The following is a 25,791-nucleotide window of genomic DNA, read 5'->3' as shown; positions in this document are numbered from 1 at the left end:
TGTGTGTGTATATATATATATATCTCACACACTACACATATATAAATATAAAAATATTAGAAATGATAGTGATGACAGATGCAGCTATAACACGTCAGGGAAAGAACAGGTGAAAAAAGGTCCCCTTATGCTTCAGAAAACATCACATTTTCTTGGTCTTTTTTCATAAAGAAAGCCTCCATTTTATCACCCTATCCAAATTTTTCTCTATGTTTTCCAGTGAGCAATAAGTGAATAAGTGTGATGATTCAATATAAAACCATCACCATTTATATAAAATCTCTTTAGAATGTACGCCCTAGTAGTGACTGGTCAGTGAACAGCTGCATAAATTAGCTTTGGCATAGAGAGGGCCATTAACACTATATATACCAAACGATGAAGGGCAGTAAGTCTTCTCTGTATGTGAAAATGACACCAATAACAGAGTGCCATCTGCTGGGTGTCAATCAAGAACAAAGTAAAACCTCAGAGTTTGACACCTGAAGAGATGTCTGACATTTCCAAAGGTGGCATGTACACCCACAAGTTAAGAAGCACAGGAAAGAATGCTTGGCCTTCCTTTTTTTTTTTTTTTCCGCCTCGCCATATGGCACGTGGGATCTTAGCTCCCCGACCAGGGACAGAACCCGAGCCCCTTGCATTGGAAGCACAGAGTCTTAACCACTGGACCCCCAGGGAAGCCCCGGCCTTCCAATTTTCATTAATGAGAAGAAACTGTTATCCCTGGAAGACCAGTGGTGTATTTAGAGGTTTCCCAGGAAGGCTTTCCCGAGCGGCAAGGTCAGCACCACTCACCATAACTTCAGTGTTCCTGAGCACATTCTGATAGCCAGCTGGGTGAAGGACAATGCCACTAGGGTTGGTGTAGACCCCATGGATGTGCAAGACGCTCAGCTTCCGCTTCTCCTGAGCCCACTCGAGGACCTGCACAACACAAACACAGCTCAGCCAGGCGGGCAGGGCTGAGCACTCGCTTCAAGGTCCCAATGGGCAAGAGGCTCTTCTGAGGACTAGGCTTCTGACATAACTCTCCAGCTTCCTGATACTACAGGCCAAGAATGTGGCCACCCGACATGGCCTCCCTTTCTACTTCAGGCATGACTGTTAGGAATGAAGGCAGCAAGTCTGGTGATTTCTCTTTGAAAGCAACAAGCAAAAATGAGAATTTGTTTGTCTAATTTGCAGGAACCACAGGGCTCTTTCCACTGGTGACACACATGACAGCTCTGGATGACCATTTCAGGAAGGATCCCCGAGAGGTCAAACCTTGTATCGATGCCCTGGTCTAGTCCCCTTTCACACTTACTCCAGGCTTGGCCATATGGCTTGCTTTAGCCAACGGGGCATTAGCAGACAAGAGCAGAAGCTTGGAAAACGTTGGCACAATGAGTCTTCTTTCTCTTTTGCTGCTTGTGGAACCCAGCTACCATGTGAAGAAGTCTGATGGCCCAGCCGACTGCCTGCACCAACAGACACGCAAGCAAGGCCATCTACCACCACCTGGTCTGGCCCCCAGAGGACTGCAGCCATGTGTGTCACTTGCAAAACCGGCAGAACTGTCCAGCCGAGCCGATCAGCCCAGCTCAAGTAGCAAATTCACATTATCACGGGCAAATGAAACATTGTTTTAAACCACAAAGTTTTCAGGGTGATTTCTTGTGCAGCAATTGATAAGCGATAAAAGAATCACTTCAGTCACCTCTGAGTTACCTAAAAGGCTACCAGTGAAGAACGATTATTTAGATGACAATGATAATAAGGGCCAACTGGATCCCATGTTTCCATTTTCCCAAGGACTTGAGACAGTATAAATTTATTTTTAACATTCTAGAGAAATAAGGTATGCATTAGGGAAAAACAGTCAGGAGGCACAGAGATTTAGAATTAGAGTATTACCAGGCTCTATTCTGACTGCCAGTCAATGGCTTTAACCCTTAAACTTCAATACTGCCCCTAATGTGGACTAAAATACAAAGCAAATCTTGAGACTCCAGGGTGAAAATGAGAAGGAAAATTTCAAGTCTGACTGATACCCATAACTTTAAAAAGGCCCTTACGCTTTTGATGCTGGTCATGATCTTTGGAGACTGTATCAGAAACAGCATGGAAGCTGTTTCTTGCCATTCATTTTTTAATTTCATTCAACCATTTATAAATTCAAAAAATATTTACTGAGCACCTACTATGTACCCAGTACTATCTTAGGCATTAGGGTAAGAAGGGCTGACATGGTTCCTGTCCAAATGGGGTTGCTATTCCTCTGGGGCAAACAGGCAGAAAACAAACAAACCAAGATGAAAATGGAAAGTTATATCAAGTGCTTCATTGAAAATACGAACCAAAAAATAAGGTGGGTCCTTTCTTAATTAGGATGGTCAGAGAAGACCTCTCAGAGGAAGTGATTCGTAAGTGAAGACTTACAGGTGAAGAAGGAGCTGGCCATACAAAGCATGGAGGCAGCAGGTGGAAAACACTCCAGCCAGAGAAAACCAGTCTTTTCGGCACCATTTCTCTAAATTGGATTTCCTTTTACGACTCGACTTCAAGGTCAGCAAAATCACAAGACTGGCATTATAGCTACTGCTCTGGCAGAGGCAGTGCTGTGACATGAGTGCCCGTGGGGGAGTCATTTGTCTCTTCAAACTCTACTTAGCTGGGTTCTAAGTGGGACACAAAGGCAGGCTCCCAGGAAAACGAAGTATGAAGGCAAATTACAAAAACTACAGGGCAGGACAAATGAGACCCTGTGGCGGTTTATAATCTGTTTGGTTCCCCCGCCCCCCTTCTTCAATCATTACGTCTCTGACACCTTTTTATGGCAATGAAAACATTTTCCCTTTTATGGCTTCAGTGTATTTCATCAATTAAATGGTGTTATCTATAGAATGTCCCATTGGTGCTAGATTTCAAATTACAACCTTTGGTGACCATTCTAATAAAAGCCTTCTCTCATTAGATGACATAGATGGACATCTGTAATTCCATATTATGGGAGATGGCGTAGGTATAGTATGGGCTACATTAAAAAAAGAAGTCTGCTGAGGTGTCCTTTGAATACTAATCTCAACCCAGCTGTCATTTGGCTTGAAACGGGCTCTCCAGACATCAAAAAGTAGCTTTCGTACATTTCCAACAGATGCCGTGAACAATATATCCTAACAGAGAACTCTAAATCAATACTGCACCCACCTGATATTATCTAGTGTTAAAAGATTTACATCTCACAGTTCAAATGGCTTCCTATAATCTTGCTTAAGATCGGGTGAAACTGTCAAAACTCACAGAACTGAACACTTTTACGATCTGTGCTTTTAAATGTACATTGATTTTTATCTCAAAAAACTAAAATCCAACCAGGGATAACAGTCTCCCTTTCTACCTCTCCATAAATGCCAGTACTATACAATATCCCAACCAGAAAACAGTATTTCTCATGAGGATACAATCCACTGGCCTGAAGAGATAAACTAATCCTTTACTTTTTACCTTCTTCTCATCAGTAAGGTCAAGGGATTCAAGTTGTTTTCCCTGATCTGCTGCATACAGTTCCAGGAGATTGTCAAAATTTGTAGTTAATACCAGGGCTCCATTTTCCATCAGGTGGAGAACTGACTGAAGTAGCTGTTTACCAGAATCTTCCATCTTTGACTCCAAGTCATCAAATACTTCATATAAACAGTCCTTGAAAAATGTGGATCGAACATTACTAGTACGCTGGGGAGGGATATAAGAGAGATAAGTTAGTTCTAGCATTTTGGTAGGTCATTTGTTTCCATTAAATAACAGCAACTTTTTGAAGAGTGCTTTGCACTTATACTGTCTCTGGGACTTCCCTGGCAGTCCAGTGGTTAAGACTCTGTGCTTCCACTGCAGGAGACACGGGTTTGATCCCTGGACGGGGAACTAAGATCCCACATGCCGCGCAGCATGGCCAAAATATTAAAAAAAAAAAAAAGTAAAATACTGTCTCCCTCACAGGGTTCTAATAAGGAAAACAGGAGTATACATGCCCGCTGCCAGCTCAACGCTTTAGCACACAGCAAGTGATCCGCACTATTACATCATATGCAAAGAAGCACACGCTCTCTAAATAGGCAGTTTAATAGAATGAAGAAGATGGGCATGGCGAGGAGAGGTGACTACTGTCCAGACCAAAGGAAAACTGGGGCAGAAAGCACAGCTCCAACTACCCTTTAAGGAGGCCTCAGGTAAGAATACTTTCTGTTAAACTTTCCGTATCTAGGGCATAACCACTAAAAGACAGCTCTAAATGTGGTTTAACATGTCTTTTTCTAATCCTAGGTGCTTTTTACAGATGCTGATGGATTCAGGACAGACCGCTTACCTTCTCCCTGCCTGTTTTTTTCCCTGGTATAATTCAGCCACTTGTTTACAAGGCTGCTAGGGAGAATATTCAGTACATGATAATGGTTACCAAAAATCTTTATTTTGCAACTGTTAAAAATACCAAAACTAATCAGTTCTGAACAGACTCCCTATTTCTTAACAAATGTTCATTTAGATAACTGTTTTCCCGGGTTTGTTTTGAATACTACAGGTAAATATCCCTGAGAACTAATGAGGAAATATAATACCAATCTCAAGTGGGAAGTTGGCTTTCTAACTTAAAAGGCAAAGTGATCCCTAGACAAAAGGAATTTGAAACAGGAAAGTAGCTTTGCAGTGTGCTATGACAAATACCTGATCCCTATCTTATTCTTGCAACACCATTCCATTAGATAATATCTAAGCAAGAATCAGTTCTTAAAGGCCCCATTATTCCCCATTCAAACTCCAAGTAACTGCAATTAGCTGCTAGATAGCAGACTAGCCATAATCCTCCTAGCAGTCTCCCTACCCTCCTGGTTTGCCTTGTATACCTTTCTAATAGCACTATGCGCCGATAAAGATCTGTTTCCACGGAACCACGTAAGTAGATTCATAAAGCACACTTCAATCTGCCGAATGTGCTTCCTATTTTTTTCAAAGTATTTTATAAAATTATCCATTTTTTCATTATACCTTCCAAGTGAATGGTAAATTATTTTCACAGGAGACAAATGAGAGCACAGAGGTGAAACAGTACCTCTGCCTGGTGATGACACACCCAGAAGTTTGTCTAGCTCTGTCGCTGTTCTCTGCTACATTTACCACAAGACAGGCTTCTCACTGTACCCTGTTGTCAGTGGGCTCAGACTCCTTTCTAGGGCTAACTAGATGGAACAGCCCACGATTTATGTGGCTAAGAATGGGGGTCACGTTTTTCAACTTCTGTCCGCTCTCTTTACATCATGGCATAAATTATTACGTCACATATTAGCAGACCACAGGCAACCAAGGAGGGACTCTAACACTTAATCAGAATGAACAATCTGATCAGAAACGAACAGTGAAGAAACTGAATTTCACTACATGCAAGAGTCAACTACTATTGAATGCCAGGCACTGTTCTAGATTTGTTATAAAAAATATGGTGCCCCTTTAATGTCCATCAACATTACGATCCATGTACCCTATAATCTTGCAATCTCATTTCTGGGAATATATCCCACAGACGTAATTGCAAACAAATAAAATGACATATGCAACATTATCACTGCTCTGTTCCCTGTGACAGTAAAAGACTGGAAATAAGCCAAGTATCCATACACAGGAAACTGGTATGGAAAGATGTCCAGGATATACTGTCACGTAAAACAAACAAGTACACGTCAGTATGTCTAGAATGCTACCTGTTGACATGGGGGTGGAAGCAATGAAATAAGAATAAATAGAATCCCATGTGCTTGTTTTTACAGAAAAGAACAATGGAAGGATACTCAAAAAGAGTGGTGACCAACTGGGGGCAAGTCGGGGAAAGGAGGTAGACAAAGCCATGGGTGCGAGTGAGATGCCATGATGGATGTACACCTTTTATATCATTTTGTATTTGTGCAATGTGTATAAACAATACAAAACCCATTCAAAAAATGAAAATTAAGTTTAAAATTAAAGAATATGGTGACTTTAAGAACTTCCTCATCTTTCATACACACACGGTTAAACAACACTAATAAGCCAGCACCAGTTTAGTTATCATGCACACAGATAAAAACACCTGGGTATACGAACAGGTAAGCATGGGTGTGCGATATACTTCCTTGCTTCTAAGAAAAGAAATACAAAAGGTTAAATAAAGTCTGGAAATAAAAGTCATGAGCCACTTATTTTAGCTAACTATCTTTGGGTCCTCTTTCAGTTATTACATTTTGCATATCAACACAGACAGGAAGGAAAGCGGCTTCTATAGCTGCATCGATTTCCTCAGACTTAAAATCAACTTTTTCTCTCTTGAAACAGGTGACCCTAGAACTGAATTTCCCACAAATGGCCTCTCTAAGTAAAGACAAAAGAATGAAAACAAACAAGGAGGTTCCAAGGTCAAAAGGAAATGCCAAACTCCCACACATATTTATGGACATTTTCTCATTCATTTAAAACAGTGAACTGAATCCAATGTTGCTTCATTTCCTCCTACCCTGTAACTCCCATCCTTCTGATCCCAGACATAGTAAAAACTACAAAAAAAAGCCTGACTCATTTTCACCAAGGTTATTAACATTTACAGTGCATTTACTATGTGCCAGACACTTCCCATACATTTTCTCACTTATTTTTCAAGTGGGATAAGTAGCATTATCCCAGTTTTACAGGTGCAAAATTAGATTCTGAGACCTTAAGTGATTTGCCCAGGGTTCCAGTGCCTTTAAAAATGGCACAGTCTTTCCGGTTCTGAAACCCGAAATTTTTGCAATGGCATTTCCCTACTGTAAGAAACTGGCTCAGTAGATGGGCCTATTAACCCTGTCATGTTACTGTTGTTTGTTAGATTCTTAAAAAATAAACCAAAAAAACCAACAACAAAAAAAAACCCCAAAAAAGGACATTTTCAAAGACACACAAAAGTAAAAAGGAGAATATTATCTCTCCCCGCTTCCACAGTGCTCCCCCCAACTCCCCTGCTCCCAAGTACCAATTTCAACAATTATCACACATGGCCAATCCTGTTTAACCTAAACTCCCCTCCACCATATCCCACCCCCTTCACTGAATTTTTTCTGAAGGAATTCCCAGCCATCATATCATTCAGACACTTCAACAGTTTCCTTAAAGATAAGGATTCCCATTTACATATAAAAAACAGTCTGCAAAACCACTATCACACCTAAAAAAATGCAATAATATTAATTCCTTAATAGCAAATACTCAGAGAGTCTTCATATTTACCCAAATGTGTGTTATGTGTGTGTCTCTCTTTTAAGCCTTTGGGTTGCCTATATTTTTTCCTTACATATCCCCTATTGGAGTGGTTTTCAACATGTGGCCCATGGATTCCTAAGATTCTTTTTTTTTAAAAAATAATTTATTTCTTTACTTATTTATTTTTGGCTGCGTTGGGTCTTCGTTGCTGCGTGCGGGCTTTCTGTAGTTGCGGCGAGCGGGGGCCACTCTTCATTGCGGTGCACGGGCTTCTCATTGCAGTGGCTTCTCTTGCTGTGCAGCACAGGCTCTAGGCGTGCGGGCTTCAGTAGTTGCGGCTCGTGGGCTCACTATTTGTGGCTCACGGCCTCTAGAGCGCAGGTTCAGTAGTTGTGGCGCACGGGCTTAGTTGCTCCGTGGCATGTGGGATCTTCCTGGACCAGGGCTCGAACCCATGTCCCCTGCATTGGCAGGTGGATTCTTAACCACTGTGCCACCAGGGAAGCCCTCCTAAGATTCTTTAAGGGGTCTGCAAAGTCAAAATTATTTTCATAATGGTATTAAGGCGATATTTGTCTTTCAAACTGTATTAATATTCACACTGATGGTACAAAAGCAATGGCAGGTAAAACTGCTGGTGCCTTGGCATGAATCAGGACACAGGCACAGTGGAACCCAGCTGTGCCAGTAATCACAGTAGTACTCTTCACTACCAAAGACTTACAGTAAGAAAAGAATGCCAGTTTCACTTAAGAATGTCCTGTAAAATGAAGCAGTAAAAATTATTAATTGTACTAAATACTGACCCTCAAGTACATGTCGTAATATTCTGTGTAAAGGAAAACAGGAAGTACACACAAAGCACTTCCCACTCTGATGGGGTCTTGAGGCCAGACACTCTCGTGATGATTTTGAGTTTTAAACTGAACTAGCCACCTTTTTTTCATCAAACATCATTTTTACTTGAAAGAATGACTGGCAGACAAACTATGATTATTCAGATTTGAGTATTCTCAGCATTCTTGCAAAAATAAATGAAGTGAGCCTGTCATTTCGAGGAAAAACTAGCCAATGATCGCTGCCATTGTTGCCAATGATGAAAGCTGAGCTTTCAAGCAAAAATCAGATTTTTAGAAAACTTTTATCTGCCACCATGAGCTTGACAGCTTCCAAATACCTTTGTGATGAGATTGGTGGTGATATTAATGGATGCAATTTTTTTGGATGGTGTAATGAAATGTGTCAAAATCTAGAAGATACGTACACCTCAGTGAAGCAGTGTTTTTCCAATGGGTAATGTTACAAAACCGTGCATGGGTAGAAGATGGATCATGGATCTTAATGCAACAGCATAAGGGAAGTTCAGATTCCATATCACCAATAACATGGATATGATCTGATATCAGATTCTTTATGGCTATTAATCTTTAGGAAGCCATCACTTACTGCATTTTTGGTGTAGTATCAACAACGAGTATCTACGTTATCCAAAAAGACTATTAAAATACTTTTCTCTTTTCCAAGTATGTACCTGTAAGCCCAGATTTTTTTGTATAGTCAAACCAAAACCTCACAAAGACACCTGACTGACTACGTAAAGCAGATATGAGAATCCATTTTCAATTAAGCCAGACATTGAAGAGATTTGCAAAACGTGAAACGATACCACTCTTGTCACTAATTTATTTTTGTTTTTGGAAAATATAGTTGCTTTTGATAAGCACATTGTTTATGTTAGCATGTAACAGGCTTATTATTATTTTTAACGAATTTAACATTTAAAAAATGTCTCAGTTTTAATTTTCAATATAGTGAATATGAATAGACATAACCCACATAAACAAGAGCTGTTTGAGATTCTCAGTAATTTTTAGGCGTATATAGGGGTCTTGAGACCAAAAAGTTTGATAATTGCTACTCTATTGGAACTGACACTACGACTACACTTTAAGGTGAATACTAAATCTTCATCCAAAGATAATTAGTGACTCCAGTTTGATGTTTGGTTAGTATACATTTATTGACACTGACTTTAAATCCTCTCATTACTTTCAATCATAACTAACGCACCTAGCAAGGTCATGCTTTCTAGTCTCAGGAGACCTTTTCAAAGGATGAATGAAGGGTCCAGCCAAGTGGCACGGCACCATGCAGACAAGACTTGCTGGACTAATACAGCACTCTTTGTCCTCACGAGCTCTTTCTTTCTTTTTTCCCCCAGAAAGACAACATTTTTATTACCGGGCTGACACACTTCTTTAATACTTTTCCCTTATATTTTGGGTCTATATACTCTTTAATTACCTTTTTATATGACAACAATTTTGTATTTGTTTGAACATTAAAAAATTATGCTTCTTCTTTTCTCTCAAGGGTACTTAGCAGATATTAACACAGCCACCCTCACTTTCATTGACTACTGTTTGAATCCTACAGCTTTTCCATCCTCTTACCTTTATCTTTAACAGCTTTACTGAGATATGGTTCACATAACATACAATTCACCTATTTGAAGTGCACAATTCAGTGGTTATTTGTATATCCACAGATATGTGCAACTGTCACCACAGTCAATTTTTTTTTTTTTTTTTTTTTTGGCTGTGCCACGCGGCTTGCAGGTTCTCGGTACCCCGACCAGGCATTAAACCCCAGCTGCAGCAGTGAAAGCCCGAAATCCTAACCACTAGGCCACCAGGGAACTCCCCATCACAGTCAATTTTAGAAAATGTTCATCTCAAAAAGAAATCCCATCCCTTTACTATCACCCTCCTGCCCTCCATCCCTGCTCCAGTCCTAGGCAACTACTAAACTACTTTCTGCTCTAACAGATTTCCCTACTCTGGACATTTCGTATGAGTGGAATCCTCTAACATGTGGTCTTTTGTGACTGGCTTCCTCTCAGCGTAATGTTTTAAAGCTTCGTGCACATTGCACCATGTAAGTACTTGATTCCTTTTTATTGGCAGGTAATAGTCTATCGTGTGAATATGCCACATTTTGTTTATCTATTTGACAGCTGCTGGACATCTGCACTATTTCCAGCTTTTGTCTATTATGAGTAATGTTATAAAGATCTGTTTATAAGTTTTTGTATGGACACACACTTTCATTTCTCTTGGGGGGGTGTGTGTGTGTGTGTGTGTGTATGCACAAGTGGAATCGTTGGGTCATATGACAACTTTATTTATTTGTTTGAGAAATGGCCAGACTATTTTCCGTCCTGTCTGCACCACTTCACAATCCCAGCAGCGTACGAGGGTTACAGTTTCTCCACAGCCTCGTCAACATTTATTACCCAACTCTTTGATTCTAGCTATCCCAGTGTGTGTAAAGTGGTATCTGACATAGTTTCTGATTTGCATTTTTCTAATGACTAATGACGTCAAGCATCTTTTCATACACTTACTGGTTATTTGTATCTCTTCCTTGGAGAAATGACTATTCAAATCCTTTGCCATTTAAAAACTGGATTATTTTAAATGCTGGAGAGGGTGGGGGTGGGAATGTAAACTGGTGCAGCCACTATGGAAAAGAGTATGGAGGTTCCTTAAATAGAGCTACCAAATGACCCAGCAATCCCACTCCTGGGCATATATCTGGAGAAAACTCTAATTCAAAAAGACACACGCACCCCTATGTTCACAGCAGCACTATTTACAATAGTCAAGACATGGAAGCAACCTAAATGTCCATCCACAGATGAATGGACAAAGAAGATGTGGTACATATACACAATGATACTACTCGGCCATAAAAAAGGATGAGATAATGCCATATGCAGCAACATGGATAGACCTAGAGATTACCATAGTAAGTAGGTCAGACAGAGAAAGACAAATATCATATGACATCACTCACATATGGAATCTAAAAAATGATACAAATGAATTAATTTACAAAACAGAAACAGGCTCAGAGACATAGAAAACAAACTTATGGTTACCAAAGGGCAAAGCAGGGGAGGGATAAATTAGGAGTTTGGGATTAGCAGATACGAATTACTATATAAGACAGATAAACAACAAGGTCCTACTGGATAGCACAGGGAACTATATTCGATATCTTGTAATAAACTATAATGGAAAAGAATATGAAAAAGAATATATGTATAACTGAATCATTTTGCTGTACACCAGAGACTAATACAACGCTGTAAATCAACTATACTTCAAAAACAAATTAAACTGAAAAAACTGGATTATTTGCGTTTTTATTAAGTTATAAGAGTTTTTTTTAATACATTCTGGACACTACACCCTTATCAGATATATGGATTGTCGACATCGTCTCCCATTCTGGGGGCTGTCTTCTCACTTTCCTGATAATGCTCAGTGAGCCTAGTAGTTTTTACAACTTTGGTGAAGTGCAGTTTATCTATTTTTTCTTTTGATTCTTGTGCTTCTGGTGTCATGATTAAAAAACTACTGCCAGATCCAAGGTCATGAAGCTTTAAAACTACGTTTTCTTCTAAGAGTTTTATAGTTTTTAGCTCTGACATTTAGGTCTTTAATCCACTGAGCTAATTTTTGTATATGGTATGAGATGGAGGTCCCATGAGCTCTTTAAAGTCTATTAATTTTTTATACTGTTCTAGGTTAGTAACATTTTACCCCAATTAAGCACAAAGAAATGAAAAGACAAGTAAAAGGCCCTAAGTTTTTGAATGAGTCATGATCTAGGAGGGAATTACCAATACTTTTAAATGCCTTTCAGGTTAACACTTAATGACACTTCTTTCCTATGGGCCCTAGGGCGTAGGGGGAAAAAATCAACACTGATAACTGACTTTTTAAGGCATAAGAGTTACATTTTTTTTCAAGGTGCACTTAATTCATTAAGCTTTAAAATATGCTTTGGCTACTCTACTATTTCCAAATATATCTTAAGTGAATCCTGATTTTTAAGACATTTTTAAAACGAAGCAAGACAAAGAGGCCCTTAAATCATTCAGGAATTGATTTCCAGCTCAGTTTGCTAAAACGCAGCAAAATTCCGTATATATATATGTGTGACTGCCTTTAAAAGGAACATTAAAAACTGGCGCTGCTTCATCCACAAAATAAGAATTATCTCTAATCTTTCTGAGGTTCCCTGAAAGGCATGGATGCCAGGGAACACAGCTTTTATAGTAGTGAGTGTAGAAAAAGTAAATTTAAAACACAGCAATAATGGGACAGTGGTCTCATTTTGTACAAATAAAGGCCTCAACAACATTATCATCACCATCATCACCAACCCCCTCGCACCACCACCACCACAACACACTGAAATGAGGTCAAGGTAACTACCATGATTCGGGTCCATAAACTGACATTTTGCAGAAGAGCCAAATGTTATGCAAATCTATAGGCTAGAAACATAAATCTCCTTATTGCGTTCAGCATGTGTGTCTGGTTTTAGGAAAGATCGAATGCCAGGGCTCACACAAGGGTACTCACAGGAGAGAGTTTCTGGATGAGGTCATGGGCAACATGGACAAGGTTCTTGTCTTCATGGAGACATTTCTGAAATTTTTTGCTCTCCTCATCTTCTAGAAGATCAAAATCAATGGCCGCATCCAGTAAGGCCTGAATCAACCCCTTCCAGGATTTCAGGGCTGGGACCTGCGGTGCGACTGCAGCACTGATGCCCGTTCCAATCACCAGCACGAGCTCCCGAGGCTTCTTCGTTTTCAGGCTTGGGAGCAGCTTCCTGAAAAAGTCAAACAAATGAGAGGACTGAGAACGTCCAACAGACACGAGGCACAAAGACCGTCCAAAGCCACGGTTTTCAGCTCTAACTCCTACAGCCGCAAAGATGACAAGCACAGGCTTGATGCCTTTCCAAAGTAGTGTGAGCACGGTAGTGCCAGTACGTGTTGAGAAAGTAATAACCCTACTGTGGAAATCCTAAAGAGCCATCGTAAGACCGATCTTCTCAACCTAAGAAAACCCAATATCAGGAAAAGGTCCAACTATCACCACTCAGTTGAGTTTTGAAAACTAAACTATATTTTAAACAAACATAAATTTCAAAAAACATGTCTGATTTGATTTGGATTCCAGAAAGAAAAGAAACCCCCCACATGTGAAATTCCTATTGTTGAGAAATGCAAAACAGGAGATGAAAGAAAAGCCAATAAAAAAAACGTAAGCCCAAAGTTTGTGAACACAAAGACGAAAATGAACATGACTAAAGCTGAGTATGAGATAGTCAAATATGGGAACACATTTGCCTTCGGCTTTGTTCTAGATATCCTCAAGCAGGAAAAAAAAAAAAAGTGGCCAACAAAATTCTGAAAACACAAAAGCCTTACATACCTAAATAAAGAAACAACTATTCAACGGATATGACGGAAGGTGGAAAACATTCCTTTCTTCCCGTGATAAACACTGAGTTCTGTCCTGACTTCTGTGTGAGATAATTTTTGTGTTTTGGTACAAATTTTTGTGTTTTGTTTCTCCACGCCCCCTTCATCCTGAAACTATATTAAAATCTGTTTGAAATATGTTTATGCACTTTAATTTAAACACATGCTGATGGCATGTGTTTTCCTAAGAAACTGCCCTTCTCGACCTTTTGCTCACATAATACAATGAACAGAAAAAGGATTTGCATGTTGGCATAATGCAAGAAGGGAAAGGTACTTTTAGCCTTGAGAAAGCTGGTTTTGAAGAAACCACCTCTAGAACTGCCTTCCCTATTCCCAATTCCATGAAAAACTCATAAAGCACCATACACATGGAGTCCCTGGCCGCAAAAGCTTAGTCTGCTGGGGAAGACTGATAATAGACATTAGAAGCAAACAGTGAAAAATGCCATTTCAGTTCAAGGGGATCAAGAAAGTGAAGCACACACAAACATATACTTAAAAATTTCTAGAAGGGAGGGACTAGCAGATGCAAACTACTGCACACAGTATGAATAAACAAGTCCTATTGCACAGCACAGGGAACTATATTCAATATCCTTTAATAAACCATAACGGAAAAGAAAAAAAAATTTCTAGAAGTATTCATAAGAACTGTAAATAGTGGTTAACTCTGGGGATTGAGGAGAACAGGGATTTTTGTTTTCCATTTGAATGTGCTGTACTATTGGAATTCTTTACCTCATACATTATAGCTCTGAGATGTGATTTTTCCAAATTTAAGACTTCCAGTTAAAAGGGAAAAATTTAACAGTTATGTTTCACCTCTGGTTCTTCCTAAAACACTAAATAGTAGTAATTTTTTAAGAAGGCATACATTCATAAATAGCAGAATAGGAAAAGATGACAAAAATAGGAAAAGTAGACGAAAGAGGTCAATAGATTTTAGAAGCGGTCAAGTAAGAGCTGATCCCCTCTGCAGAAGCTTGGAAATGTTCAGGCACAGCTGAAGGTGGAGGGTCAATTCGCTGCAAGGCTGTGTCAGAAGTGGTCAGAACTCTAGGACAGAAGGCCTGTCCTCCAGAGAGCTTCCACCAGAGGGTTCTGTATCTGAGAACACCGTGCACAGCTTGGGGAGGGGGACTGTGTACATTCTGTATAAGAAATATGAGACTCTCCCCTGCCCCCTCTCCTAAAGGAAGACTCCCAGACGTTGGCAGTCAACCTTATGCCTGCACCTCAACCTCTTGGGGTCAGGAGGTGGGAGGAGTTCCCTTTGGGGAAAATGGCCAGCATGAGAGAAAAGACCCACAGAGTCCGGCAGGCTGTGGAACCTGGCCCATGCTTGTTACCCACAGGGAGGCCCACCAGCCACCAAGCCCCTCGTCACACACAGAGTCTCCATTGGCTTTTCAGTGTTTTCTCTTAAATATGAGCAGAAAAATAAGGGTCACCTTACCTTTGAACAAAATCCCCAGCATGAGAGTTATACCCAAACAAACCAGCAGATAGAAAGGAACTTGGGGGAAATAAGAGACCATCTGGGAAAGGGGAGAAAAACTGAAAAGGAAACAGTGACATCCTGACATAGATTTTTTTTTAAAATGGCATCTGTGCAACAGAACAGGATGCTATAAAAAAAACTGGGCAAACGAAAAGATTTCTTATTTCTATACAAAAAAGACAGAAATAAAAAATTCATAAGGTTGGGAGATACAACTGAGAAAATCTCTGAGAAAGTAGAATGATAAAAACAAAAGTGATAGAAAGCTGTAAGAAAATTAGAGACTTATCCAAAAGGCCCAACATCTGAATACCAAGAATTCTACAAAGACAGAATACAGAAAGAACCGTAAAGGAAATTATCAAATCAGTAACACAGGAAAATTCCTCCAAAGTGAAATTATTAGTAGCCTGCTTGAAAGAGTTACCTGATATCCAGATTCATGTGAAGATGTATCATTGTGAAATTTCAGATTACTGAGAATAAAATAACCATACTTACAAGTTTCTAATGAGAAAAGAAAAAGAAGTCATATAATACAAAGGACTAGGAATTAGAAGAGAGTGGCTATTGTGGCAGGAACACTTAAGATGTTAGCAGAGAATGGGCAATGATTTCATTAACGGTAAGGAAAATGAGTCCGTATCTGAAGTTCTACACTCAGCCAAATCATCAATGTAAGAGTACGATACAGACATTCTCAAATGTCTCCCAAAACTTTTCTCCTCTGAATCCTTACTAAGGAAGCTAACGAGATGTTTTTCAGCAAAATGAAGGAGTACACCAAAAAGGAAGACATAAGATCCAGGAAACAGAGGGTCCAATACAGGAGAGATGTGAAAGGAATTCCCAGGGTGACAGGAAAGGAAAACGGCAGACAGCAGCAATGTGGCAGGCCTGGAGCACAACTGCCCAGAGGGAAGGACCCACGGAGCAGCTTTAAACTTGCACATTACTGACGTGTGTCAGCAGATTAGGAGATTTACGCTCTATCACAGAGTTTGAATTTAAATTGATAGGTTCAAAGAAAACAAAGCAAAAAAAAAAAAAGAGACAATCTTTAATAACCTGGAGGAAAAAATGGACAAGGAAAGAAACATAATAACACATTAGGCTCAGCTATGAATACTATTTATACAGTCATACAATGTAAATATTAAACCAAAAATTGTGATATAAAACACACTAGGAGGCTGTGAGGAGAGTCTATGGTGTGTTTGGGGAGGGCAGCTGGGGATGGATGAGGGGAGGATTCAGGACAGCAAGCCTAATCCTTACCTTCCATAATTAGAAACAGGTAAAACCCAAAACTAAGAAACAGCAGTACACATGCAGTATTAAAAATCTGGATGTAAATATTAGAAGAAACAGACAAAGTTGAAAGTGATTACCTCGGAGGAGGAGGTGAGGCACTATGAGCCTTAAAGAACTGTCTTTTAAAATTATATAGATTTCTGACCTTGATAAAAAACAGAAATTAAATGCAAAATAAAAACAATTTTTATATGAAGGCCAATATTAATTAGTGATGCCAACTGGGATGTAGGGTAAGTTCATTATTTTTCATTATCTACCATCAGTGGTGATTTCCTCTGTTCCTCGGATCCCCTTCCCTTGTTTACCTGGGCTTTTTGGTGGGAGGTGCGCCATCACTCAAGAGCTCCCAAATCTGGTCTATAGCCGAGGCCTGGCTCCCTGTAGAAGCCATCCAGTTTCTAAAAGAGATTAAACACCACGGACCACAATTAGATGTGTAAAGTATATCATTCAAAATAGCACATGCATTAAACAGTTTTAATAAGCTGTACATCCTAAAAAGTGTTCTAGAGGTATAACCGGCTTAACGGAAATTCATTAATTAATGTGTCCCAAATTTAAGGAATTAAATTCATCCAAAGGAAAGTAACCTCAAAATTATGACTTTGGAGCTCTATATTGTTATCCAAAGTATACAGATATATATAAGTTCTGAAGGCTTCCCCTCCCCCTCCAAAACCAAACAAAACCAACATCAACTCATGTCAATTGTTGGCCATCACTTTGTGGAGCCTAAGAAATACCTGCTATTCTCCCATGAGACAGGCTTGGGGAAGACTTTGAGGATAAAAATAACCCACGAGGATTTCCCTGGTGGCACAGCGGTTAAGAATCCGCCTGCCAATGCAGGGGACAGGGGTTCGATCCTGGCCCAGGAAGATGCCACATGCCGCGGAGCAACTAAGCCCGTGCACCACAACTACTGAGCCTGCGTGCCACAACTACTGAAGCCCCTGCACCTAGAGCCCGTGCTCCGCAACAAGAGAAGCCACCGCAATGAGAAGTTCACATACCGCAGCAAAGAGGAGATCCCACTCTCCGCAACTAGAGAAAGCCTGGGCACAGCAACAAAGACCCAAAGCAGCCAAAAATAAATCAAAAAAAAAAAAAAAGATTTAAAATTAACCCACGGGTAAGTGTGCTAAATGCCCCCAATTATCCTTTACTTTCACCTAAAGAAATCACTGGCTCAAGAATAGAATAATCAATACTAATTTGCTGATTGTTGAACATCCCTTGTTGCTGGACAACTGTGTCCTCACGGGCAGTGAGGCATGACTCTCTAGCTAAACAAAGACTGGGTTCTGAGACACTATGAAGAATGGGAAAGGTATTACCAAGCAATTATATTCAGGTGATAACTAGACAAAGTGAAAGAATTATTGTGGATTAGAATAAGACCAATAAAGAGAAGTTTTAACTGCTCAAAAGTTTACTAAACTTGCTAAATATAAGGACTGTTAATTCTAAAATAGCAATACGTTAAATATTGTCCCTCCCCCAATAACCAGAAGACAATACATATTACCAGAGTTTTGGACTTTTTAAAAAAATTTATATTTATTTATTTATTGTTGGCTGTGTTAGGTCTTCGTTGCTGCGCGTGGGCTTTCTCTAGTTGTGGTGAGCGGGGGCTACTCTTCATTGCCGCGCGCGTACTTCTCATTGCGGTGGCTTCTCCTGTTGCGGAGCACGGGCTCTAGGTGTGCGGGCTTCCGTAGTTGTGGCACGTGGGCTCAGTAATTGTGGCTCACGGGCTCTAGAGCACAGGCTCAGTATCTGTGGCGCACGGGCTTAGTTGCTCCGCGGTGGGTGGGATCTTCCTGGACCAGGACTCAAACCCGTGTCCCCTGCATTGGCAGGCAGATTCTTAACCACTGCACCACCAGGGAAGTCCCTGGATGTTTTATTACCTTACATTGTCAGTACTTAGAAACCAAACTACTAATAATTACTTGAAGCTTGCTGTTTTATCAGAAAGCTTTTTTCTTTTTTAAGACATTTTTAAAAGTTTGCTGAATTAGTTTTTCTGGTAAAGAGAAGGCTAATTTCCTCAACTCATATTCCATCACACATACTGGAATTCTTTGGTATCATAATCACTTGGAAAATAGGGATTACAAAATCCTAACAGTGAGTGAGGAAGTAGACCATCTTTCCAGTCATATCTTTGGTTCTGTTGGTGAGAAAGCTGGGGCTCAAGAGAAGACAGACAAACTACTTAACTCAATAAACCTTGCCCTACCTTCATAATCATCTGAGATGCTTGTTAAAAGTATATGTTCTTAAAGATAAAGTCTATTAGTTAATTTAAAAGATATTATATGTTCCCAGGCTCTACTCCTAAATTACTGAACGAGAATCTCCACAATCTTCAGGGGATTCTTATGATGAGACAAACAGGGAATACCTAAAAGAAATGCAAACAATTTCCCCACAATCCAACGTTTTGCTAAATAAAGGATGCACACCACATGCCACACTCCCTTCTTTTACATGTACACATCACTTATTACAGTCTCACAGCTTCCCAGTTGCCAATACCAAGAGTTAGGAGTTAACTGCCATTAAAATATTTCCATGAGGTTTTTATTTCTCTGAAGTCTACCTATGCTCTAGACTGGAGAAGTCGTGGCAGGAGTGGGAATTTCTACCACATATGCGACAACCCAGCAGTTTGGGGATGTTTTTTAAAAGAACACAATGAAAAGTGTTCATTATGCTCTTTCTTTAAATATGGCTCTATAAACCCATCTGCAATCTGGACAAACTACACTCATGTAGAAAACACTTTGTCTTGAGAAAGCTGAAAGTAAAACATAGAGAAAAGTTAATTTAATGTTCATTAAGTTTTGAAGATGGACATCTTCATAATCCAATGTTTAATTCAGCTACTAAACCAGAGTTTTAACTCTTATATAGCGCTTACCACGTGCCAAGCACTATTTACAAATATTAACTCATGTTATCCCCATAACCTTATGAAGTACTATTACTGCCCCATTTTAGTGATGAGAAAACTGAGGCACAGAAAAGCTGGGTACCATAATTCAAACCAAGGCGGTCTGCCTTCCAAGTTCATGCTCTTAATCGCACTATTACAACCTAAAAACATTCTCCAAGTATTAGCTTCTCAGCTTTTTTACCCCCCGTTTTTAATTTACAGTCCAAAACTATCAAAGAACGGAGCTCCCACATTCTAGAAAGCAGATTTACTTGAAATAATTGTGATGCTTCGTAGCGGCTACATGATTAGGTGCTTTGTTGATGCAATCACGGCAGCTGGCTAAATTCAGGAGCTGAATGAAGCCATTTTTTTCCGGTGATAAGCACTATTTGTCACGTACCTCCCACCACCAACAACCTACCAGAGCCCTAGATCGGTCCTATCATTTTCTCCTGGAAAGTATGCAAGGTCATTCTGCTGGATTCTCTTTTCTGACAGATGGTCAATTCTTAGTGTCAACACCTGAATACTAAGCTTTTTAATTTTTTTCGTTACAGAGCCAACTGTTATGAAGGTCCATTCCATCTACATAATATAAGAGAATTAAATATGGCCGACAACTCTTGACAAGTTGTTACTGGAATGTTCTCGGCCCTCTTAGGAACTGAGCGAGAAGTAATTCAATATGCCCACATTAAATCTGACCATACATTCATTCTGTTTTCTAACAGGATAACATCTTTTCTTCAGTCTAAAAGATGGCTCATATGATACAATCTTACATGTATACCTCAGTGACGTCTAAGCATAAACCGTATCTTATTCCTTTTAGAGTGTTATTTCAGGAAAAGAAAAATCTATTTTACCCCATTGTTTACTCTAAACAATCTGCAGGTACTGCTAAAGAGGTTCTAAGCTAATTGCAAAAATCTTGCACAGAATTCCTAATATGCAGCAACTAGTTCACACATTAATTTCTTTATGTGATCACTATTTGAGTTTTCATTTTAGTGGGACTTAGCAGAGGTGGAAAAAGCTTTTCTGCCACAAGAAAACAAAGGCAATTACCTGTGCCAGTGTCTTCATTACCCCAATTACTGCTAATAAGCCACTGAGAAATCCTTTAAGGCCAACAGAGTTCAGCAAAATAAAAGTTAGACGTTCGGTAAATGCCAAGACAAGTAACCTCATTAACAAACTTTTTAAGGCCTAAGTCTTCATATCAGATAGGATACTTCTACTTTGAAATCTGTCAGCTTGGCAAGAAATAGAATGCTTATATCTGGTGGGTGAAAAAGGGAAAAATCAAGGCAAGTGTTCTAGGAAAAATCCATTAAGAAACACGGAAAAGATAAGAGAAAAAGGACTGGTTATATGCATGAAATTAAGATCGTATAAACTAGCAGTTGTAGATTTGAAAACATGAAAGAATTCCAGCTCCTCCTTTCACAACATCTTGGTGCTGGCGAAGATGGCAAAATCTAGCTGCTTTCTTCATGGAGGGATGAGAGTGGGGTCTCCCAGCCGCTCTCCTCACGCTGATCCGGGGGTCTCCCTGTGCTTCCAGTGTGTGGTCTTCAGCCCAAACAAACCACTGACATGCCAGAAGGAACACAGAATAATACACTTTCAGATATGGGTGGATGGAATAAAAAGGAGAGAAAAGTTCTAATGATGGCATTTTTGCCTGGAAATAAAAGATCTACAAATGACTAGCTTGCAAAGATGGTACATTCCTTGTTTTAAAAGATCAGTTGTATTTATAGCAAGCTTTCCCCTCTTCCATTAAAAATAATAATAAAATAAAACAGTGACTGAAATAGAGACTGGTTTATTTCTCTATCATAAACATAGAAAAGGGTTAACTTTGTTTTTTAAGGGAAAAGACAGTCATCCCCCGACTTGGAAGAAACCAAGCCCCTCTGATTGTGGCTTTTGGACTAATTTCAACACATCTGTTTTTTTAGCAACTATGGGAGAGGAAAGAAGAAAAAGATAGCCAGTGTAAGGTACTACAAAAGAGCACCGGACAAGCTTGTTGACAATGTAACAAATTAACTAAAGTAGGTTACTAACGCAGTTGATGAATTCAGTTCTATAATGTAGATTGCAGCCTATCCTATTTGTTTTGTATAAAACAAAATTTCCATTTTCTTCCTCCTCATTCATACAAAGAAATGGAACTGATATATAAGAACTGTATCTAGATGTGCCAGGATGTGATCCCTCTGTGTACCCCAGTCTTGAAGTCTTTCCTCTACCTCTGGTTAACCTAGTTTGCTCCTACTTTTATCCCTAAATTGTATGTGCCTGACACCCTCTACCTTCTGTTAGATAAGATCTGTATCACACTCATCTCCTGAAAATTTGCTTTAATACAGTCACTGATAAAATGCCAGATTGCTACCACTTATTCTTGGTATTTCACCAGCAAACAATGACCTATCAATGAAAAATGTGAGAATGAACTCATAAGATATAGGGTTTCTGGAAAGACTTTAAGGATTGAGACGTATAATCACAAATTCCAGAAAGCCTTTCAACTCAAGTCCCAAAATAAACTACACTGGTATTCCAGGCTCAAGAGCTGAGATGTTGTTTGTATCATTTATTTTCAATTATAAAACCAAAGTAACACAGCATGTACAGGGAACAAAAGTGTTTCAAGAAGGAGTAATGGAACATCCAAATTAAAATCTGCTTTGAATTAGAAGTTGGTGATGGAAGTTGATGATTTTACCATGCAAAGAATGATAACTAATAAATTCCTTCTTTGTCACTGCTTTCCCTCCTGTGAAGCTTCTGAGAAGCTTGTATCTGAGACAGTATATCCTGAAAACAATGACACATGTTGCTAAGGAAGGAGACTTTAAAAATATTTAATACAAATATTTTCCATGGGGACTTCCCTGGTGGTGCAGTGGTTAAGAATCCTCCTGCCAATGCAGGGGACACAGGTTCAATCCCTGGTCCAGGAAGATCCCACATGCCGCAGAGCAACTAAGCCCGTGCGCCACAACTACTGAGCCTGAACTCTAGAGCCCGCGAGCCACAACTACTGAAGCCCTTGCACCTACAGCCCATGCTCCGCAACAAGAGAAGCCACTGCAATGAGAAGCCTGAGCACTGCAACAAAGAGTAGCCCCCGCTCGCCTCAACTAGAGAAAGCCTGTGCGTAGCAACACAGCCAAAAATACATACATAAAATAAATTTATAAAAAAAAAGAAATATGGTCTTTATTAAAAAAATAATATTTTCCATGTATCAAGTAGTACGATGATACAAACAATTTCATCACAAGTAACCTAGGCAATTCATTAAAAATAAGATTAAATAAATCTTCAAGGGTAAGATTTTACATTCTAGCCAGTCCTTGAAAACTGAAGTCCCCTATTAAGACAGTGTGAATTATGAATGGCTGGACCCTCAACTGCTTGCTTCTCATGCCACCAAGAGGACACACAATGTGCCACATACAGACGTAGGTTCCTTCAAGTCCGGGCGAGCTCAGGCCATGTCACCATTATAGAGGATTTCTCTATGAGCTGAAATGTGACAAGTTGTAAAGAAGGGAAGACTTTCCTGTCATAATAAAAATTAAAATGTTTAGCAAGAATATCCCACCTAGTTTCCACTCCTTTTTACTTTCTTGAGGATTTCTGACTTAAACAGCACTGAGTTTGAAAAAATTTTTTTCAAGTTGCATTTTGACATGGAGCTTGGCAAATAATTATGGTTAAAAACTTCAAGTGAACTGTGAACTGTCACACCGTGTGAGACATCTCAGAAGTCGATTGTGGCCATGTAATCCAAAACCCGTTCACAGTAAAACCAAGGACAGAATATAGGAAAGATACACAAAACAGACCTGTCTTCGCACAATATCTTTTTTTTTTTTTTTTGCGGTACGCGGGTCTCTCACAGCTGTGGCCTCTCCCGTTGTGGAGCACAGGCTCCGGATGCGCAGGCTCAGCGGCCATGGCTCACGGGCCCAGCCGCTCCGCGGCATGTGGGATCCTCCCAGACTGGGGCACGAACCAGTGTCCCCTGCATCGGCAGGCGGACTCCCAACCACTGCACCACCAGGGAAGCCCCGCACAATATCTTAAACTGACATAACGGATAAAAAAAGAACTGAATAGACACCCATCTTGGGTTCTTAATTATGTTTAAAACTCAATTATCAAAATACCCAGTAAAGAGGGATTTTGCAAAAAGCTTGCTGTGAGTGCATTCAATCTTTTCATTCTGTCATTCAACAGAGATTAAATGTCTATGAAGTGCTCGCTCCTGAACTTCCCACTCAGGATGGCAATGGAACTGGAGGTCTACAGAGGTCATGGCATTTCCTTTTAAAGAAAAAGAGGGCAGGGCTTCCCTGGTGGCACAGTGGTTGAGAGTCCGCCTGCCGATGCAGGGGACACGGGGAGCCGCTGGGCCCGTGAGCCATGGCCGCTGAGCCTGCGCGTCCGGAGCCTGTGCTCCGCAACGGGAGAGGCCACAGCAGTGAGAGGCCCGCGTGCTGCCAAAAAAAAAAAAAAAAAGAAAAAGAGGGCAGACCATTACCTTTTGGGGTGATGCTTATGCAGTCCTATCTAAAGGAAGGAGAAAAAAGGCCTTGCAAATTTTTCTAGGGCCCGTCTAACTCAGTTATATTAACCTGTACCATTTTCCTTTTTTACTGTGAGATGAATGTAGAATGTTTTGTTTCAGAAAGTCAAAGACGTGTGCTTCTCAGCATTTTCTTTAGTGATCATACCTCATCTATAACCTCATGGGAAACTAAACTCAAAACAATAAACAGCAATTTCGCAGGGAGGACTCAAGTATGAAACAACCATGACAAATTGGGAAAGGAATCAGTAAGAAAGAAGTTTAAGAAACCACAAAAGGATACTCTGAAAAATAAAATTCAGAAACATGGGAAAAGATCAGTTATGGGCAAGTACGGCAGAACACCTCCCTGGATAAACTAAGCCTGGTCCTTTATAAAGACTACTGTATATGCAAAACAAAGATGATACTGAATATACACACCAACACAATACACTTGACATGCGTGCAACTGTGGCAGCATTCTTCTATATTAGTATTGATCACATAACCTGCACCCCAACCCCGCCCAAGTACAAACGCCCCTCCCTGTCTCCTGCCTCCTGTCTGTAGAGAAGTTGAAGTCTCCCAGGCCTCTGAGTCACAAAGGAGCAGGCTCAAGCAGCTAACGATCAGGACAATAGAGTTACAGACTCAGTGTCTGATGCATGTTCCTGAGTGGTTTTACAGATACCGTAACTGCCACCTGAGGGGAAAGGCTGACTGCATGATGACCAGACTGCAGTTGTGACAAACCACTCCATCTTGAGCAGTACGGAATCTACGGCTAGCACAGCGCCAAGAACTGACCTTAAGAGAATGGGATTAACACTACTGCTGAAAATAATCTGCATCTTTGTGGGCATCAAAATAATTGTAGCTTGTTCTGCCCCTGTATGGAAACGGACAACTACAACTGTGAGAAAAGAGATGCTACAGACCCATGTCAACATCTTCCACTCTAAGAATACGACACCCTAGGTCAGCAGGAAGAAGTTACAGAAGACAGACCTTTGCCCATGATCCCACAGAAATGGAATGATGTTCTGACAAGTGGGGATTTGTAAGCAGCATTTGGAAGGAAAGAGCTCTCTGCAGGAGGCCTCTTTGCCTTGTCACTAACCTTAAACCAGCCCCCAGCGCCCCCCACTCCCCCCACCCCAGCTCTGCTCATCTCCAGCCCTAGTACACCTTTCAGATCTTTTGACCACGTGATACCCTGCCTAATCCTAGTCTGTTGGTTCTTTCCATAGATCAAAGGAGTAGAAATGAAGAATAAGTAACAGATAACCAGATCTCTTCCCCAGCTTCCCCTTCAGTAATCCGGCGAACAAACTGTGAACACGACAGCATCTAAAGAAAAATCAAGGGAATTCCCTGGCAGTCCAGTGGTTAGGACTCGGCGCTTTCACCGCCGTGGCCCAGGTTCAATCCCTGGTGGGGGAATAAGATTCCCACACGCTGCACAGCTGGGCAGGGGGGATCATCACAAGACATCAGCAAGCCTGCACACAGTGGGATGTCGATCACTGTGACCCGCTACGTGAATGACTGACTGGGATTACTTCCCTTTTTCCCTTTAAAAACTTTCACAGCCAATCAGAATCTTTGGAGATGGTTTTGGGGGGACACTGAGTCCACCACCTCTGCAGATTGCAGGCATTCTATAATTAAAAGCAACTTTCCTTTCTACCAACATTTCTCTCTCTCTTAATTGATTTCTAAGTGGCCAGCAGCCAGACCTGATTTGGTAACAGGACCTTATGAAAGTAGTGTGCCTGATTTAGGTCACAAACTTAAGAAACACATGGAAAATCTCACTAAGTCAAAGAACAGAA

General features: G+C 40.3%; 1 protein-coding gene across 4 annotated transcripts in view; it reads right to left on the bottom strand.

Moving 5' to 3' along the window:
- The window catches only part of FAM118B (family with sequence similarity 118 member B), a 46,123-nt gene that overhangs the window by 7,247 nt on the left and 13,085 nt on the right, over window positions 1–25,791 (bottom strand). For all 4 annotated transcript variants that reach the window (XM_033406949.2, XM_012536993.3, XM_033406951.2 and 1 more), the window contains exons 2-5: window positions 16,718–16,810; window positions 12,681–12,933; window positions 3,490–3,717; window positions 799–927 (exon numbers count right to left, since the gene is read on the bottom strand). In XM_033406949.2, the coding sequence (XP_033262840.1) occupies window positions 799–927; window positions 3,490–3,717; window positions 12,681–12,933; window positions 16,718–16,803 (696 nt within the window). In that variant the 5' untranslated portion in view covers window positions 16,804–16,810. The remainder of the gene's footprint in view (window positions 1–798; window positions 928–3,489; window positions 3,718–12,680; window positions 12,934–16,717; window positions 16,811–25,791) is intronic.

Source organism: Orcinus orca, chromosome 8, assembly GCF_937001465.1.
Source record: "Orcinus orca chromosome 8, mOrcOrc1.1, whole genome shotgun sequence".
Lineage (NCBI taxonomy): Eukaryota > Metazoa > Chordata > Mammalia > Artiodactyla > Delphinidae > Orcinus > Orcinus orca.
This window is presented reverse-complemented; position numbering and strand designations above follow the sequence as displayed.